At 41.6% G+C, this 18,261-nt stretch overlaps 1 protein-coding gene and 1 long non-coding RNA gene across 2 annotated transcripts; both read right to left on the reverse strand.

The window, feature by feature from the left end:
• Window positions 1-338: 338 nt before the first annotated feature.
• LOC115483474 lies at window positions 339-3,011 on the reverse strand. Its single transcript, XR_003944363.1, has 2 exons — window positions 2,976-3,011; window positions 339-737 (listed from the first exon to the last, which is right to left on the reverse strand). It is a non-coding gene; the product is annotated as an uncharacterized LOC115483474 (long non-coding RNA).
• LOC111598693 (protein extra-macrochaetae) lies at window positions 3,006-3,965 on the reverse strand (the record flags this gene model as incomplete). The annotated part of the gene is made up of 1 exon (XM_023314058.2): window positions 3,006-3,965. A coding segment is annotated over exon 1 (543 nt), but the record flags the coding sequence as incomplete, so codon positions are not given.
• Between the last annotated feature and the right edge of the window lie 14,296 nt (window positions 3,966-18,261).

Raw genomic sequence — 18,261 nt, forward strand, 5'->3', positions numbered from 1 at the left:
AAATTTTTGCTTTATTGTTTAGTTTTTCTTTTTATTGCGGTTCTGTTCTTTTTTTTTATTTTTTGTTTCGTTTTTTTTTGCTTTGCATTTTATCATCATTCGTAAAATTACTAACATGTTTTTTTCTTCAATTAAACCAAAAACTAAATATATAGAAAACAAAAATTATTCAGTTTTTCATTTCATTTTATCAAAGGAAAAATTAAATTGTTTAAAGCTTTGCCAAGTTTTTTTCTTCTTCTTCATCTGCTACCTCTGCTTCTTCTACTTCTTAACTGCTGCTAATAGTTAAATGTTAAACGTTAAATGTTAATAATAATAATGTATTAGTGCTTACATTTTGTTTTTAATGCTATTTAGGTTTTCTTTTTGTTTTGTTTTGTTTTTAATAACTAAACTCATTCAATGTATTGGTGTGAAATGCTTTTACAGCCACATGCCCTTTATGTGTGTGCGTATGTATATGGGTGTGTGGCTGCAGTGTCTATGTATTTGTATATATCATTATTTCATTTGTTATTATTGTTTGTTTGTTATTGTGGAGATCTTCACACGAGTTGGTATTTGAGTGGAGTTGAGTTTTGAGTGGAGTTGACTGTACTACACTGCGACTAACATTAATTAATATGATTTCTATAGCTTTAAATGTTTAGTTTTAGTTGTAGTTGTTGCTGCTGCTGCTTCCGCTGCTGGCAGCTGCTTTACGATTGCCTGCTGTCCTTTTCGCCGCTGAATTGCTGCAATGAGAGTAAGCGAGAGAGAGCGAGAAATTAGTCAAAATCGAAAAATATAAGTGTTTTGTATAAGGGTATGTGAAGCTTAAGGCAAAATCTAAGTTTAACTGTAAGTAGTATATGCGTATGCAAGCGAGGTCTAAATATAAATGTATTTTCTGTAAGAAGTGGTTGCATGTGATTTTGAGGCGAAGTCTCAAGTATAAGTGCTTTGTATAAGCGTATGCATGTAAAGCTTGAGGCGAAAGTCTTAGTATAAGTGTATGCCTGACTTGCACAACAAATCACGAATTATCAATTAATTTGCCGTTGTTTTCGTTCTTTATTTTACAGATCTTCTTCTTTCTTTTTTACTTGTCTCGTTTGTTTACGAAACGCTTGAGCTTCGTGTGCATTTTGTTGTTGTTTTTTTATTATTTATTTTTATTTTCATTCGCTGACAGAGAGACGAATCAGGAGAAGGGCCAAAGAAGAGGCGCCAACAGAGCGCCAGCGCAAAACTAAGAAAATCAAATGAGCTTCTAGGAGAAGTTGTTGTTGTTGCGTCTTCTAATGTCACTGCCTGTTATGTTGACTGACCGCAGAGCTTTGTCGGCAGCGAGAAGTAGAGAGAGGTAGAGAAAGAGGTAGGGTAGCGTCAGGGGTGCGGACAATGTAGAAAGCGACCGACTGGCGACTGGCGCACAGCTGCGCGGCGCGAAAAAGTACAAAAAAAGAACAGCAACAGCAAAGCAACACAGCAATAGCAACAACAACAACTACGTAACGAGAACATTTTGAACACGTGCATTTCTTCTTACGTCTTATACATATGTACATACATATGCGCATATGAATGTACATACATAAGTGTGTGCGTGTGTGAATGCTTTTTTTTGCCACTGCTGTGCCTTAACGAAGGAATTTGTTGTTTTGCGGCCAGAGTGACACATCATAATACACACACATACGCAGCAATAGTCGTGGGAAGGCTGGGCAGGAAGGGCGAGAGAAGGGGAGAGTCTGAGGCGTGGGCAGCGTGTCTCAATCTCAGTGCAGATGTTTTGCTTGCTTGTTTTTTTTTTTCTATTTGCAAGAGCAACACAGCCGTTCATAAGGCCTGAATGACCGACTAATTGTGCTGTGGTTTTTTAAATACTTTTTCTAAACGAACAAAAAGATGCAAATGCATAATTAATCAACTGCACAAAAACAAATACCACCAAAGAAGCGAGAAAGAGAGAGAGCGGATAAAGATTGGAAGTTTTATTGGAATTGTTTGAGCACGAATTGTGAAGAAATACATGTACGAATAAATACATCATATTCATAACCTGTTGTACCATTTTTGTATTATTTTGTATACTTTTATATTTTTTATTTATTTTTTTGCTAACATCATTTATTATCGACGCAAAAACTGCAGCGGGAGGCAATGGGAAAAGCCAAAAACTTGCGCTAATGAAGTAAGCAACAAAGTAACAGCAACAGCAACTACAACTACAGCAAGAAGAAGAAGAAGGCGCAGACAGACAGACAGAAATAACTGAAACGGAGGCTGACTGATGATTCTCCAATTCTCCAAATGTCGACGTCAAGCTTAAATCTGCGTTAGCCTCTGTGCGTCTGACTGTGTGTGTAGTTGCTTACAAACACACATACACACATATGAAATAAATTTAAGTATCTGCAGGTGTTCATTTAAAACATCACAGACAGCAACAAAATGGAAGAAGAGAGGAAGACAAAAAAGGCCGCGAGAAAAAAAAACAAAATTAACAGCTACGCCGCAGTCGCGGCCGCAGCTACAACAAAAGAAAGAAAGAAACGGCGACAGCGAAAAATATGTGAAATGTCTACAAAAACAAAATGAAATTGTGCGAGATTTATTATTGTTGTTTTTGTTGTTGTAGCGAAAAGAAAGCAAGGCGAAAAAAATGTAAATTTCACACACACGCACACATGCAAATGAAATGAATTATATTTTTAAGGCGAGAATTGTAAATGCCGACAAACGAACAAACAGACGGACAGACGAAACGTCCTTACGCTGCTTAACAGCAAATGAGGTCACAAAAACAACAATGCAAAAACGTCGCGCTATCGCCGCTTGCTTAATTCGCTTGCATGTGTAATTTTTTTCGATGTTTTAATTTTTCTTTTTTTTTGGGACGACGTCAAAGCGGCAACGTTTCATTTGCAATGCAAATGCAAATCAAAAACAATATTGTGGGTGGGTAGAGGCGAGGGCTCTTGACTTACCGTCGCTAAACTGTTGGGCAGCTGCTGCTGCTGCTGCAGTGGCGCCGTTGCTGCTGCTGCTGCTGACGCTAGCGTTGTTGGTGCTGCTGCTGCTGGCAGAATTGCGTTGGGACTCTGACGATCGGCGAGCGGCAGGCGGACGGCAGCGGGACTAGAGATTTTGGCTAGCTGCTCCTGCTCGGCAGCCAGGCGCAGGGACAATACATCGCCGGCTGCATCGAGATCCATCTCATCGCTCTCTTCCTCGTCCTCATCTTCGGAACCCCCGGCAGCTGCTGCCGCGGCAACGCCACTCAGCGCGGCAGCTGCATCGAAATTATTGATCTCCGGATGGGTCTCCAGCTCCGTTTGCAAATCGCAGATGTAGTCGATGACGTGCTGGATGATTTCCAGTTTGGAGAGTTTGCGGTTCTTGGGCATGAACGGCACCAGATCTTTCAGCTTGGAGAGATACATCTTCATTTCGGCATTCTCGCCGTCACCTCGATGCGGCGGATGGCGCGCGATGCGGCCATTCGGATTCATCGCCGGCATCGAGGCACCTGTTTGACAAACGGCCGTCAAGGACTTCATTTTCGAGATGATCGCTTTACGCTCCTTGAGTAGAATTTTGGCGGCTTTTTACACGGTCGTACCGGTTACTTGCGAGGTTTCAATAAATCGAAGTTAACTGCTTTCAAGGTTCAACTTTGATGTGTTTTGGTTTCGCTGCGAGTTTTGTTTGACTTTGATTTTTTTTTTAATTTTTTGCTATTTCACTTTACACGCACTTTTTGCCCTGTTGTTGCATTTGCATTTGACTTTGATCAACAAAACAAAACACTTTAATCCAGCGTGTTTTTCTATTGCATTTGTTGTCGAGTGTTGCTCAATTTTGCGTTTGCTTTAGCTTTAGCTTAATTTTATTTTATTTCTTTATTATTCTTTTTTTCTTGCGCGGAGTAGCAACAACCATCAACGGACACGATAAATTTCTATTTGGATGTGAGAGCGAGCCGAGCGCGGCTTTTATACCCGTACAAGAGCCGAGCGCCGAGTGCTTCGTGTGTAACAGATACGAAGACGATGTTCGCGCTCACGCTCTCACTCTCCGCTCTCTCTCTGACCAAACAAAACCAACCAACCAACCACCAACAGAGCCAACAGAAAACTCGTTCCACGCTGTAAGAAGGGGAAATATATCGACATTAGCTAACTTATAAAAATATATTGATAAAATATTATTTGTTATTAAACATAAAATGCAACGGGTATTTAAAGTTAAATAATACAAATACTTGTAGCAAACGCTGCAATCAGCCCTCACGAAGAGTAAAAATACGAACGGCTACACGAACGCAAACAAAATGGCTCCGCCTATCGCAGAGCGGGAGAGTGAGAGAGCACCAGAACTGCGTTGGAAAATTTTTGTTAATGCAAAAGGGGCAATGTTGTGTAGAGCCTGACCACAGGATCTCAAACAGTGGAGAGTAATGCGGTGTCGAATTGAATATAATCTCAGTTGTGGTTCTCATGTTGGAGGGGTAAATCAGTGTAGAGGTGAGACTTGTAGAGCAGCAGCAATTGGCAACTGGCAACTGGATATGGTATGTAGAGTGGAATCTGTGGTTTATTAATGCGAATTGAAAGGGGCAATGAGCTACCTTGTGGGTGTTATTGAATTGCGATGGATAAATAAATGTTCGATGCTGAATTTATGAGTCTATAAAATAATTTTATATAGTAAAGAAACAAAATGTTAAATACTTCATTCAAAGTTAAGTGGAAATATGAATAGTCAAAAAGTCTAAGCCTCTGAGGTCTTTTGTAGAGTGGACCACCATCAACTTCTCCAGCTTCCACAAAATCTCAGCTTTAAAGTTGAGCTGTCAACTCTCAACTATGTAGAGTCCACTTGGCTTCCACTCACATGCCACAGCTCTCAACATTGGAGATTGTGGATGTAACAACTTCTGTAGAATTTCCCCAGCCTCCGCAACTATGCTGCGATTGGTCGGCTGCAATGCATTTACTCTCTTGATCTACGCTTCACTCAGCGACTGTAGCAATAACTCTCTCCCTCTCTGAACTAGCTGTGTGATTTTGTGAATGAAAAAGATTCAAAGTATGAGACGTTATATTCTTTCTTTCTTCGTGGCTTATCTTAATTTGGGTTTATGGTATCAGCGACCAGATACATTCATCTTTCTCTGGTATTTGTATGTGTGTGAGTGCCCTGCCGCTCTTGACTCCTCTCCCACATAGTAGAACAACTTGTAGGGTTTCTGCTGGGCATGAAATCACGATCATATTACACGAGACCACGAACCACAACGACGACGACGATGGCGAAGGCGACAACGACGGCAGTCGAGTGTTTGATTTGTATTTGGATGTTTATGTAGATGTAGATGTAGCTGCGGATTTGAGACTGCCGCCCATTGAGGAAATGTGAGGGAAATGTTCATTGAAAGTGAGGTCTGTTTGTGAAAAATGACACGTCTGGAAATAGTCTGCGTTCCAGTGGAGCACTTCGAGTGCTAATTGAAGCGCAGCATTCATTCACTAAGACAAGAGCGAGCGAGACATATTTCTCTCCAAAATTATATTCATTAAGTCAAATTAGCGCCAATCACAGCGAGAGGGGAGGGAAGCGGAGCGCTTGGAAGGAAACTGTAATCTTCGCTGAGGAATTTCGCGCGAATTTCCAAGTAAAGCAGCGAAGGTGTTGCATGAAATACACAAGAAACCGTGTCGAAAAACTAAACTGCAAATAATTATAAAACAAAAAGCCAAAAAAAAAAAAAAAAAACAAAAAATGCTAGCAAAAAATAATATAACCATGCCAACAAACAGTTCAAATTTCCAGCAAAAATACCGATCATAATTTTATGACTTCGCCAAGAGTTTTTTCTTCTGCTTCTTCTTCCCGGCAAGCAGGACTTGCTTTACGACTCTTTAGTGTTTCGCATGAATGACAAATGAGCAGCGACGACGCAAGCAGATGCAACAGGTTGAGCGAAGAGTTGAAGCAGACTGGAAGTGGTGCGGGGAGGGGAAGCTGGGGGAATAGAACTTGCAATGCAAAGCGTTGCGATCACATGTCAATCAGTGGACCTAGAGCTGAGGCCAAAGCTGTAGCTGAAGCTGAAGCTGAAGCAGGGAGTCTGGCAAGGAGGAGCGGATCGGCGGGGGCTTTGCTAGATGGCGTTGCAGATATGCATGCCGCATGCCGCGTGCATGGCATGTCGAAATCCAATACGCGTCACTCAACCAGTGTCCGCGTCTAGGCCATTAAAAAGAAAACCTGAAGGGTGACAACCCCGCCTCGCCTCTCCTCATCCCCCTCGCACTGCCTCCGTCCCTTTCTAGCTTGTTGACATGTCGCATACGCGAATCTCATTAATGAATTCGGCGCGACAATTTCTGCGCTAGCCGTTTGTTTCATTTCGTTTTTGTTTCATTCTTTGTCTTATTTTTAGCTTCACACATAGGTGCGAGTGTGCTTGTGTGTGTTGGTGCGCCTCTCTCCTTTCTCAACAGGCATTCAGCGTATCATTTGGCGACTTTTCGCCATAGCCTTGTCGCTCGCATCCGGCCTTTAGTTGTTATGGTAACTGAATACTAATTCAAGCAGTCAAAGCGCTTCCAATAAGCGGCACTCGTAGAGCTTTTGTTTATTTTGTCTGTTTGCGCAAAAAAAAAACCCAACAATCAGCAGCAATGCGTGGGAATGAGAACTTCAACTGTAATGGCCTTTTTGCTTTGTTTACGCAAATGCGTGAGCACGAGAGCGGGACGCAGCGAGACGAAGAGAGGGCGCTGTGTAGAGTTAGCTTCGCTTGCGCTAATGTGCGCATTGGTATGCGTTGGAGCATCTGCTGAGTAAGCTGCTCATTGAAAAGCTTCCTCGCTGGTAAGCAATTGCTGTTTTTTTTTTTTATTATTTTCAATTGGAAGTTGATCAACAGTTTAATCAAGGACCATTGACAAAGTGCTGCTGTATTGTAATCGAATTTCAATTGTAATTAATAGCAAAAAGAAAAGAGAACTGTATTATATGTATACCGTATTAAAATAGGTAAACTGTATTAAAATAGGTAAACTGAATCAACGTATGTAAATTGAATTGAAAATGTAAACAAACTGAGCTGAATATTGTGATTAATGAGCTAACCACTAAATAGCTGCTAATTTACCTAAATGTAAATGCGCATTAGTCAGGCGTCTTCATTCCAATAACAAACTCCATTTATCCCAGAAGCCACAAGAACAACAGCAACAACAATAGCATGCTGGAAAACGAAATGCAGCCGCACCATGGAACAAATGCGACTGGAAGCCAAATAAAAGTCGACACATTGTGAAACGGAGCTCACTCCAAGTGTTTGAAATGCCGAGGATCAGGCGAGCAGTTGGCTGTGTGTCTGTGTGTGTGACAAATGTCAATGGCATTGCAGAAGGCAGAAGGCAAATGAACTGCTGTCAAAATAACCCCTGCCTATTATAAAAAGGACGGCGACAAAAGACGCACAAAGGACGCGTCGCGCTATTTGTAAAGCTGCCAAAGCATATCGATGAAAATGTGCAGCCGTCGCACAGAAAGAGACAGGCAGAGTGAGAGAGAGAGAGAGAGAGAGAGAGAGAGAGAGAGCGAGCGCGCGAGTATGAGTGTGTGGCAACCAGGTGAACAGATCAGATGCGATTAGGGATTATTATGCTATTACGCAGGATACGATTAACAATGCCAGCAAGGATAACAACTGCGCCGCACGCCGCGGCATATGCTACAACATTTTCGCTCTGCAGTCGCTGAGGGTTGGCGGAGGGAGGGAGGGCGGGGAGCAGGGAAATATATTTAGGCAAATGTGCGCAGCCGCCTCGATTCTCACTATTTTTGCTACCCTAATTGAGTGGGAAAACGTAAGCGAGAGGGTCCTGAGCGCGTCCTGCGTCCTGCATTGCATCTGCAGCATTTTTTTTTTGGCCGGCTGCCGTTATTTGTATTGCATTTTTACCGTTGCGCTGCAGCCGCTGCGTGTCGAGTGGCGGCCAATGACTGCGGCCAGCGGACCACCGGGCCGCCGGGCCACCGGGCTTTTAATACCCTGTTAACTAGTGCAGATGTGTACATACATGAACTGTTGATGATATCGTGAGGTTTCGGAGTTTTAATACCCTGTTAGCTACTGTATTCAAGGGGTAGTTTGACATGTGAGTGTATTAGCAGCAAGGAAAGTCTTTGAAATAGCCAATGCTTATAACTGTAATTAAAAAATGGCGCAGAACTGGCAAAAGAGGTGAATAAATACCCTGTAATTTCTTAAATTCTCTCACACGTGGGGTAGTTTGACATCTGATTGTCTTTGGGAATATATTATCTACTGCTTCTAGCAGTCAAAATAACTCATTTGCATAGTCCTCACATTTTACAGGGTATTTGCGAGCACATAATTTGAATGCGCCTAAATTTGTTGTTTATTGGTGAGCTGCTGGCGTGTTAATTGGGAGCAGCTGGGCGTTGTATGAATATCCTGTCAACATGGCAGGACTAATATCTATGTGGTATGTGGCATGTGGCATGTGGTGCGTCCTTGCATTATGCAGCGCCGCCGGCTGGCCCAGACGCTGTCTAGACACGGCTAACGAGCTGGCTGTGAGGCAGAGCTGAGTTCTAGGCGCTGCACGGATTTAGCCAAGAACTGAGAACTGAGTCATTTAGCTGTTGCGACTTCATTAGCCAACGTCGCGACAACTCAACAGGTAGCGAGCAGGTCGATTGGGCACAAATATTATTGCCACAAGCCAATCATAACAGCAGCTACAACTGAAGAGATTTTCGCACAAAATTGCCACAGCAGGTGGTCCTCAGACGAAGTATTCGCTCTTGTGGCATTTGCCGCACTTCGAGCTCGTCAATTTGTCGCCAGTTGCTAATTGCCAAGTAGTAGGCAAACCTCTCGATCAGCCTAGCTTAGATACACACACATATATATATGCATCTATCTATCCGTCTGTGTGATGGATGATGTTTGCCTAGTGGATGCACCTTTCAGCTCAGCTAAGCCGACATTTGATCTGTGAAGGCGATTCGCTTGCACTTTTTTTTATTTTTAACTCAAAACCCAAAGCCACAAAAATGTTGAAAACTGAAAACTGAAACCTGAAACCGGGCGCAGCTCAATTTTATCTGATGAGCTGTTTGTTGAGCCAAGAAGTTAATCCATTCATTTGGCCTGGCCATTATAACAAAATTGTCTAAATATAATTGTGTTTAGAGTTTACTGACAAATCGTATTTAGGTTTGCTTTTTATTTAGATATTTGTCATATATTTCGAAAGGTTTGCCCCTTACTCAAATGTTTCCTAAGGAACGAGAGATTTTCTTGAGTGTTTAGCTGCCAAGGCTACGGCTAAGGCTAGATATAGATATAGATATATATATAGATATATAGATATAGATATAGATATAGATATAGATATAGATATAGATATAGATATAGATATAGATATAGATATAGATATAGATATAGATATAGATATAGATATAGATATAGATATAGATATAGATATAGATATAGATATACATATACATATAGATATCTCCCCTCTCTCTCTATCTCTCTCCCTCTCTATCTATCTCAATCCCTTCTTCATTTGTTTTTTTTTTAAATCTCAGGAATTTCATACTTTTTCCCATAATCCATTTGAAGAAAGCATTTTCTCAAGCTGTGGCAGCCCACATGAATCGTGTGATTGTGGCATGCAACAGTCCAATGCGGATGCGGGTTCTCTCTTTGTGTCTTTTGGAGATTTGGTTTATCAGCAGCAGACGCGAGCTTGCTACTTGCCACGACTGGTGACACATGCGGCACGGCGCAGATAAGAGTCTCGGGCAGCGACTGTGGCACAGCTGCTAGAGGCATTCGACGCACATGTCCGCCATGTCGCTGGCTTGCCGTGTTGTACTTAGCACAAAAGTTCAGCTGCATTCGTTGCCCGCTTTTTGGGGTTAAAAATCTTGTGGAAAAAGCAAATGCCGCATGCCATAAAAATGATGCGGCAATTGCCAAGCGAACTGGTTGCCGGCTGTCGACTGTCGACGGTCGAGTACCGATCTCAATCGAAGACCATGCCCCTGCCCCTGCCACTGTACTCATGACTTCTGTTGCCGGCTGTGTGGCATGTGTGAAACAAAGCCACATATGTATATCTGTGGCAAGGCGAACGGGGGCAACCAGGGTAGGCCGTACTCAGAAGCAGGCAAAAAAAAAAAAACCAAACGTCCTTGCCAGCAGAACGCAGCAGCAGGAAGCGCCGCCTGTGCCCAATCATAAAAACTTGAAAGAGTCGCAGTTGCAACACGATGTGCCACGTGTGCTGAATTTCCGCGCAAACAAGGAAAAACTGCGAAAAACTGCGGCACAAACATTTCCAATGCCGCTGCCGTCGCCGCTGACGTTGCCATTGCCACATTGATGATGATCAACTCGCTGTGCCGCATATGTCGCACGCAGCAATTGCAACCAGGCCCCGGGGGCAGCTGTTCGCAAACGGTAGCTGGCTGGCAACTTTCTATGCCCCTTGCAATCAAATTGCAACAGCAGCAGCAGCAGCAGCAGCTGCCAATGGCAAAGATCGAGACGGGATCTGGACTATGCGGCGGTCCGCTTGACTTTCATTAGCATTTCTAACGGCCACGCGGCTGCCAGCAGTTGTAAATGAAACTCTGCTCTACTGCTTGATCTACTGCGTAAGCACACACGCACACACACACACACACACACACACACACATGCATATATGTATCTGCTGGACCTGGCACAGTGGCAAATGCTTCATAATGAAAATCTTCAATTCAGCAAATTTCATAAAACTATCATTAAAACATTATAAAAATCAATTCAGCTTTAATCTCTATTAGATCATTATTAAAGCCTTCTATTTAGTTAGTTAGTATATTGCTATATTTAATAATCATATAATATATATAAATATATTTATCTTTAAGCTTTAATAAATATTATCTTTTAAGTTGAAATGAGTTTTCCAAACGAAATTTCAGTCAAAATTACTCAAATTTTTATAATTTTTAAAATAGTTAAATTCAATTTTCTTATCTACATTGCTTAGACTATAGAAATATCAATAAGTTGTATGGGAACTTTGCTTTCAATAATAAATATTCATAATTTTTTAAAATTATTTAATTTATTAAATAAATATTTTTATATTTTTAATAATATAATATATTAAAAATATAAAAATATTTATTATATATATATATATATATATATATATATATATCTTATATATAATATATATATAATAATTTTCTATGCACCAACAACTTTTTTAAAATTTGAATATATTAAAGATATAAAAATATTTATTTAATTTAATTAAATAATTTAAAAAAATTATGAATATTTATTAATATATATATATATATATATATATATATATATATATATATATATATATATATATATATATATATATATATATATATATATATATTAATAAATATTCATAATTTTTTTAAATTATTTAATTAAATTAAATAAATATTTTTATATCTTTAATATATTAAAATTTTAAAAAAGTTGTTGGTGCATAGAAAATTATTATATATATATTATCATATTGTATACAGAGTCTAGAGCTAATAGATTCTATTACTGAGCAGCGTCTAGTACTGATAATATTCGAGATACATAACTGTTTATGTCTATCTTACTCGCAACTTTCCTTATGTGACCTAAGCATTTGGATGGCTGAACAAGCGGAATTTTGTGTTGATATTACATAACTAATGTTCTCTTATTATCAGCAGCTGTCATTCAGTCAAGCAATCAGTCAATCTTTCAGCACAAACAGTTTGCAAACCTCACCTCAGGCGAGAGTAACTCTATTTACTTGATTAGCTGGCACTTCAAATAAGAAGAAGAAATATCTTAAGATCGCATGGTAAACAATTTGAATTTCATTACCTGTTCTTTATCTAAAAAAAATATAATAAATATTGATTTAGTGTTAAGAACTACTTTGAGCTAATATAAAATCTTATATTTTTAATGGGCTCACAGAGACTCGTCTACCAAACTCTCAGTTTAACTAAATTAAAATTAATTTTTCTATTTATTATTTGACTTTTAAAAGGCTTTAAGTAGGCTTAAACAATTTATTGTTGTTCCTGGACTTCATTGACTCATTATGCATAAGTTATATCTACTCTGAGAATCGATAAAAAGCGATTCATATTTTTTTTTTTATATTTTAAACAAAAGTTTCTTTTATATATTACAAGTCTTGTTAAAAGAGTCTCCTATTTTGTATACATAATAAATCTTTATATATGAATCTCATATTTGAGGCTCATATTTATAAAGCAAACACTGTGCGTATTGGCAGTAACTGCTGCTGTTGCTGCGGCTGTTGCTGGTGAAAACAGCAATTTTTGAGCCATGGAGCAGCTGGCGAACGATCTGTCGATCAGTCCAACTGACTCGGAGACTGTCGATTGGCTTTGGGCCCGTTGCATTTGCGTTGTAAATATTTTTAATTGCTATTGGAATTTCTTCGTGTGCGCCTCATGGACACATCTTTCAATTGAAGCCGCAGCTGGAGTCGTGTGGGTTGGCGAACTGTAACACAGCGGTGGCAGCAGCAGCAGTCGCAGCATTTGTTGCAGGTCCGGTTGATCGAGCTGGCGCATTGCCAAACTGCATTTGGCATTGGCAACATGTTGCTATAGTTGCTGCTGCTGCTGTTGCATGACAAGTCATTGGCAAATGTTGCTGCCTGACCGTTTGACATAATAACTGGCCACATTAGCAGCAATTGGCATTAGCCAATTAACTTTTTTGTAGCTCAGCTGCGAGTGCTTTCCTCTGTCATGGTTTTCCTTATGCGCCGCATTCATTGACACCTGCAATTGTTGCTCGCAATGCCAGCAGCAACATTGTGTTGTGTTGCTGTTGCTGTTGCTGTCGTGTTCATGTTGTTGATTGGCAATCAATTTGTTGTCAGTTTTTATGATTCGCAGTGCGTCAAATGTAGCTAACTGTGTTTCTTCCGCTGCTGTTCTGCTTGGCAACTTGTTGTTGTTGTTGTTGTTGTTGCTGCTGCTGCTGAGGAGCCGACAGTCAAATAGATGAAACTTGTTTATGTTGCTGACATGGCCTTTGCATACCTTTTGTTGTTGTTGCTGTTCGCTAATAACAACTGCAACATGTGGGTGCCAACAGTGACGATTGCCGGCGCGCGTGTTGCTCAGCCCAGCAGCAATTCAACTCTCAGCAACCGCAGCAGCAGCAGCAGCTGCTGGCAATGTCAAATCTTGCTGTCTGTCAGCTTTGCTTGTGTCTGCCATTGACTAGACATATGGCCAAGATAAGCGGCATAATTATGCAAATTTGTTATTATAATCAACGGCAATGGCAACAACAACTGTGACGACGACAGCAACATTTTATGGGCAACTTAAATGCCGACAACGGCAATAGCCGAGTGACGCTTATGGAGCGTTAGAATTAACGATTACAACAATAAGATTAACAGTTGTTACTCTATATATGTTTTATATATATGGATATATTAATTATATTTACTGCTATGCAATTTAAGCAACAATTAAAGCGAGCAAAACTATTGATAAAGCCATAAAGAGTTTACTTCCGCTAAGTTTGATTAAATATGAAACTATAAATGCATGTGCGATGCATAATATATATATATATATAGATTAGATTATATATTACCATACCCAACTGCTCATGGATTATGTCTTATATATAGAGATTCATGTTAGGAACTCTGCTAATAGAGATCTCGCTCTAGCAATTACTTAATCTATTTTATAGGGTATCTAAGCACTAGTTACAGCTGCTAGTTATGTAAGCTGTTTTTGCAGTCGTAGTCCAAACAAAGCGCTCATAAATCGCGCTGGCTTTATGCAGACTCGTAAAGTAACATTGTGCATAAGAGATCGGAGTTGAAAATTTTTTTTTTTTTTTTTTTTTTTTTTTTTTTTCGTTTTTATTTCTTTATTTTGTTGCAGCTTATTGTCTTAGACTCTATAGCGCATTTAGCTCTAAACCTTAACTAATGGGAGGGCAGATATGCCAATTATTCTGCACTTGTAGCTACTATCTTAATTAGTTCTAATATTGTCTAGAGGATGCAATCTCTTCAGTCTTCGCCTATTGTTGTTTATAGCCAGGTTGCTTGCGAGATGGTTAGGATGCGCTGCAAGTCTGTCCGCGTATCTTGAACTGTGTCGCCCAATGAGTTCAGCAACTGTGGGAATTGCTAAATCCCTATGTAAGACTGAGTTTCTTACAAACCAGCTGGCTCCAGTCCATCTGCGTAGTGCTTTATTCTGCAGGGTCTGAATTTTGTTCCTTGTAGTCTTCGCCGAGGAGCCCCATAGAGAGATACCATATACGAAGGTTGGGACAACTATTGCCTTGTAGATGGCGGCCTTGCTGCTGTAAGACAACTTGCTTGAAGCTCTCAGCATCCAGTCGAGGGTTTTTAGCTTGCTTTTGCATTTTGAGGTTACTTGACTTATGTGCGCTTTAAAAGTCAGCCTTCTGTCAAGAGTGATACCAAGGTACTTTACTTTTGAGGCTTTGGGAATAGTGGGCCCCAATGCAACGCTTGGGCAATCTCCTCTTCTAGTGGCGAAGGTAGTATGTACAGACTTTTGTGCATTAATGGTGATACACCACCGTTTTGCCCAGCGTCCGAAAGAGTCCAGATATTTTTGTAGTGAGTCTGAAGCTTCTTGCGCAGATACGTGACGTGATAAGATGGCGGTGTCATCTGCATAGGTCGCTATGAGTACTGCATCTGTACTTCCTATATTTGGCTCGGGAGTTGGCATATCTCCTGTGAATAAAGTATAAAGTGTTGGGCCTAGAACACTACCCTGTGGTACTCCAGCCATAATTGGTCTAGTCAAGGATACTGTTTGCCCCCTTGACACTTGGAAGGTTCTTCCAATAAGGTATGAGGATAGCAACGCGAAAAATGGGGCTGGAAGGGTGGTCCTCACTTTCTGCAGCAGTCCCAGGTGCCAAACTCGATCAAACGCCTGTTTGATGTCTAAAAAGACGGCAGAGCAGTACATCTTTTCTTCAAAGGCTCCAAGGATATGGTGCACAACTCTGTGAACCTGTTCCGGTGTTCCATGCTGTCTCCTGAAGCCAAACTGATGGTTTGGAATGGCCTCCTGGCGTCCCAGATGTGTCAGTACTCGTTCCAGAAATATTCTTTCGAATATTTTGGAGAGTACTGGCAACAGGCTAATTGGTCTGTACGACTCAATTTCTCCCACGGGTTTGCCAGGCTTAGGAATCATCACAATCACGGCGCGCTTCCAGCAGGCTGGAAAGTGCCGGATGCGGAGCATGGCGTTGTACACCATAGTTATGTAGTCTATGGTGGAGTCAGGCAGTGCTCTAAGGACTCTGCCGTTTATTAGATCATATCCAGGGGATTTTTTTGCCTTCACTCTTCTGATGTGTTCAAGAACCTCTTCTTTTGTACATCCAGTTATCTGGTCTTCAGCTGGGAGGGGCGAGAGAACGATGTCTTCTGTTGCTTCGATTTCTGAGGCCTCTGCGGTAATCACCGGCGTGAATTGGTCTTGAAGGTGGTTTGCAAAAGCCTCAGCTTGAGCTTCGTCTCCAATGTGCCAGGAACCAGAAATGCTCCGAATGGGATGACGTCGTATTGGCTGCCGTTTGAGCTTTCTTGTAAATTTCCATAATTGAAACTCTGCGTCAGTGGGCGATTCAGCTCGTACCAGCGCATCGCTGATACACCTCTTTTGAAGCAGGGCGAGAGCAGCTTTAAGATGCCTCGTGGCTTCGTTGTACATGGATTTGGCATCAGGCGTGCGTAATCTTAACCAGCGTCTCCTGGCCCATCTTTTGTGTATTAGTAGGTGTTGGGCCTCCAAGGTGAGGGGGATGTTGTACGGAGACTGTTGTCTTGTTTGGCAAGATGGTGGGGCGGCTTGGTGCGCAGCTTTGACTATTTCTTCCTGCAGTTTGTTTGCTGCGTAGTCCACGTCTTCAGGAGTGTTAAGTTCCATTTCTATGTGCAAAGAGTAATGGAGCTCGCGCCTAAAGACTCCTAAATCTGATCCTGCTGGCAGTAGTTGTTTCCTAATGGGCAAGGGCTGTGGCTGCGCGTGGATTGTGACTATTAGTGGCAGGTGGTCAGAGGATAGGTCCAAGGATTCTTCAATGGTCAATTGCCGGTCACAGATGCCTTTGTAGACAGCGAAGTCGATTGCCGAGGGCCTGTGTCCATTAATTGGGTAACGGGTGGGGGCTCCAGTCGCCAATATGCTGAATTGTAAGTTTTGAATCGCCTCAAATATGACTTCTCCGCGACGATTCGCACTATTGCTTCCCCAAAATGGGTGCCATCCATTCCAGTCGCCGCCGATGAGGGTCTTATTCAACCTTTGGCCTAGAACCTGTTCCATGTGATGATCACACAGACCAGTGTTTGGCGGAAGATAAATTGACGCAACTTCGATCGCTCCAATAGACGTAGGCAGGGTGATGGCTGAGACCTGCATTGTTGCGTTGCAAATTGGCAGTAAAGGTGTATGCGGTATTGTTGCTCGTATGAGGATTGAGGATCCACCAAAGCAGTTTGCTCCTTCACCATGAGCCTGATAGTGTTCGTATCCGAAAATTTGTGTAGTGGGGCACTCATGAGTTTCTGTTATTAACATTATATCTATGTTTTCTTGTGAGAGAAACGCAGCCAGTTCCTGAGTCTTGTTTCTCAGGCCATTGGCGTTCCAGATACCCACACGTAAAGCCATTATTTGTAGGCAAGCTTGGTTATGATGGCCATTAAACTGTTTAGCATGGTTGCTTGTTGGGATTGTACTTCTCGCATCGCTTTGAGCTCGGCATTAATTGCGTCAAACTGACGTTGTTGTTGCTGAAGCATTTCAGTGAACAAAGTGTCACTTGTGGTATTCTTATTTGACGGTCCACCTCTAGCGGCCTGTGCGTAAGAAACACCACTAATAGGCGTTGCAAAGCTCGTGGCTTGGGTAATGCTCCGGGGCCTTGTAATTTCGGAAGCAGTACTCGGACCCGTAGACGGTGTTTGTGTGGGACTCCTTTTTTGTGCTGGGGATTGCAATTTGCGCAACCGCTTGTATACTTGGCAGCCCTTATAGTTGGCTGGGTGCTGTAACTCACAGTGCACACAAGTTGGTGCCTGGTCCTTTTCGCGGGTGCAGTCTTTGGATGCGTGTTTCCCGGCGCAACGCACACATCTGGGAGCTTTGTGGCAGTAGCGTTGTGTGTGTCCAAATTCTTGACAGCGATGGCATTGTGTCAGGTCGTTGTATCTTCTTGGCAGTTCCACTGTGCAGCGTTGCCTGCAGACAACTCGAATGTCCAAAATTTCTTTGTTGTTGGGGGCCTGAGCCACGTCAACAAAAAATATATTTAGCGGTGTTTTGTCCATACGGCTCAGTGGGTTGTGCACATTTGTAATTGTGTGGCCTTTGGTTTCCAATTCCTTTTTAATTAGTGTTGTATCAGTGCTGGAGTGAAGCCCTTTGAACACGACTCTATATGGTTTGTCCTCCTTAAGCTGGTAGCAGTGGAACTCCAATTCCAGCTTAGTAAAGTGGTCTATAACTCTGCGATAGTCCTCACTGCATTGGGTTAATACACCTATGTTATTCTTCTTTGGCTTAATTACGTATGATTTAGCATCAATTACTTTATCTATTATCTGTTGAAGTAGGGCCACAGACTTGATGTTTGGACACCATATGGGGGGCGGACGAGGTTTCGGAGTAGTTTGCTGGTCGGTCAATACTGGGGCTTCTGGAGCTACAGGTGATTCGCTGTAGTCTTCATCTTCTTCTACGAGCAGTGAAAATCGATTTTCTGATATTAATGCTGCATTGCTGGTGCTTGGTTCGTCGAAGATGAGCCTTTTCTTGATGGTTTTTGGTGAATTTGGCTGTTTACGTTTCGTGTTTTTGTTGTTAGTGATGCCTTGCACGGAGGCGATATCTATTTTTGAGTTTATTGGCATGATGGAGGCTTGCCTATTTGCCATCACAACGTTAAGCTGGGCTTGCATTTCTGCATTTACCTTTACAGCTGTAGCGAGGTTATTGACATTAGATGTCATCGCGGATTGTGCTTTTGAGTGCAGGCGCACTCGCGCCAAGCGACGAAATTTCGTAAATTGCAATTAAAGCAATTGAGTTACGCGGAAGCAAGCGATAAGAAAACGCTGCGTGTGC

Source organism: Drosophila hydei, unplaced genomic scaffold (assembly GCF_003285905.1).
Source record: "Drosophila hydei strain 15085-1641.00,03,60 unplaced genomic scaffold, DhydRS2 tig00008135-arrow-pilon, whole genome shotgun sequence".
NCBI lineage: Eukaryota > Metazoa > Arthropoda > Insecta > Diptera > Drosophilidae > Drosophila > Drosophila hydei.